We start from the raw sequence: 1,893 nt of genomic DNA, 5'->3' as shown, positions 1-1,893 counted from the left end.
AGAGCCCGGAGGACAAATCCCCCCGTGAGACCCTGGTGGGAGAGGCCATTTTGAAGGGCTCCACGGCGCAGGAAGGCAGCGGGGAGGAAAAGGGCTGGAGATCCCCCCGCAGGAGGGGCTCCAAAGCCAGCCCAGGGTGCTCTGAGGAGGAAAGACCCAGGTTGTGCCGGGAAGGCGGCCGGAGCTTGAGGGGGAGCTCTGACCTGGTGGTCCCGGAGCAGCCTCCCAGCAGGGGGAAACCCTTCAAGTGTTTGGAATGTGGGAAGAGCTTCAGGAACAGCACCAACCTGCTCAGACACCAGCACATCCACACTGGGGAACGGCCCTACACATGTGGGGAGTGTGGGAAGAGCTTCAGCCGTAGCTCCAATCTCTGCACCCACCGTCGCATCCACACTGGAGAACGGCCCTACACGTGTGGGGAATGTGGGAAGAGGTTTCGAACCAGCTCAAATCTCCTCCTGCATGAGCAGACACACACTGATGAGAGGCCCTTCCGCTGCACCGACTGCGGGAAGGGATTCAAGCGGAACTCCAACCTCGTCACCCACCAGCGCATCCACAGTGGGGAGAGGCCCTACAAGTGTGGGGAGTGTGGGAAGAGCTTTAGCCGAAGCTCTAACCTGATCCAGCACAAGCACATCCACACTGGAGAACAGCCCGGGAAAGCGGTGGGAGAGGGGGGCTAGGGGGACGAGGGAGAGTGGGAGTGGATGTGCAGTGGGAGTGCCATGTTGTCCCCATGACTTGATCCTTGGAGAGCGGTGGAGGCTGGAGAGAGGGGGGAGCTCGGACCCCCTGTGCTGAGCCAGTGGTCAGGGCCATGCTGTTGGTGCCAAATTGCCCCTGGTCAGGCTGAACCCAGAGTCCGCCCACGTCAGGGGGCCCGATCCGCTCCCTGCTCTCATTGCCCTGGGGCCACCTCTGGTGTCCCCCGGCCTGTGGGGCTGTTTGGTTGCCTTGGGCACAGCCAGCCCCTGTGCAGGGCTGTGCTCTTGGGGGTGGGCAGGAGGTGTTTTTGGGGGTGCCAGGCTGGGTTGGCGGCAGAGCCCCAGCAATGGGCAGGGGGATGTGGGTCCCCCCCACGGTGGGGGTTGGTGTTGCTGGGTCAGGCCCCACCAGCTCCATTGTCGACCTGGTGCCGGTGGGGGGGATGCAGCGGGTTTGGGGCCCCCTGGGAGTGCCGGGTGTGGGTGTGGAGCCCTGGAACTGCTGAGTGTGGAGGGCGGAGCGGGGTGATACCGGAACTGGGGGACCCCTGCCAACCTGGAGGGGGGAGCACGGAGAGGAAGGAGCCCGAGAACCCCGGGAGCCTGAAACGGGGGGCGCAGAGAAGGTCAAACCTGGACAGTGGGGACCCCTGGGATCCCTGAGAAAACAGAGTGGAGAACATGGAAAGGGGGAATGTCTGGGAATGCGGCATCCAAAGGCGAGAGTCACAGGAGAAGGAACCCTTGGGACCCCAAACACTCCCAGAATCCCTAAGTGGGACCCCCAGCATGACAGACAGGGGAGACCCTCCGAACCCCAGAGGGGAGAGACCAGAGAGAGGGAACTCCTGGGAGATATTTTTTGGGTAATGCTCATATTTTGGAGTATTGTTTGGCTGAATTTCAGCTTTTGGAAGGTGGTGGACTTCTTGCTATTTCTGAGGGCTTTATTGCTTGAATCTTGGTGGTTTGGGTTTTTCTGGGCTGAATCTTGGTGTTTTGGAGGTTTTTATGGACATAGGATGCCCAGTGAGTTCTAGAGATGGACTTGGGCAGGAGGAACCCCCAAGCCAACGCACTCAGCCCTTGTTTTCCCCCCATCAGGACTTGTCCTTCCCAAAGCTTGGGGGGATGGTGGAAAAGACTGCGAGGAAGAGGAAGATGCCTTGGGCCCCCCAGGCAG

General features: G+C 61.0%; 1 protein-coding gene across 1 annotated transcript; it reads left to right on the top strand.

Moving 5' to 3' along the window:
* Window positions 1-5: 5 nt before the first annotated feature.
* Window positions 6-1,856, top strand: LOC113942315 (zinc finger protein 239-like; the record flags this gene model as incomplete). The annotated part of the gene is made up of 2 exons (XM_027633447.1): window positions 6-671; window positions 1,815-1,856. Coding segments are annotated over 2 exons (708 nt in total), but the record flags the coding sequence as incomplete, so codon positions are not given.
* Window positions 1,857-1,893: the final 37 nt, after the last annotated feature.

This window comes from Corapipo altera, unplaced genomic scaffold (assembly GCF_003945725.1).
Source record: "Corapipo altera isolate COAL_440 unplaced genomic scaffold, ASM394572v1 57853, whole genome shotgun sequence".
NCBI lineage: Eukaryota > Metazoa > Chordata > Aves > Passeriformes > Pipridae > Corapipo > Corapipo altera.
Note: the sequence above shows the minus strand (reverse complement) of the source record. Positions and strands in the feature narration are given on the sequence as shown.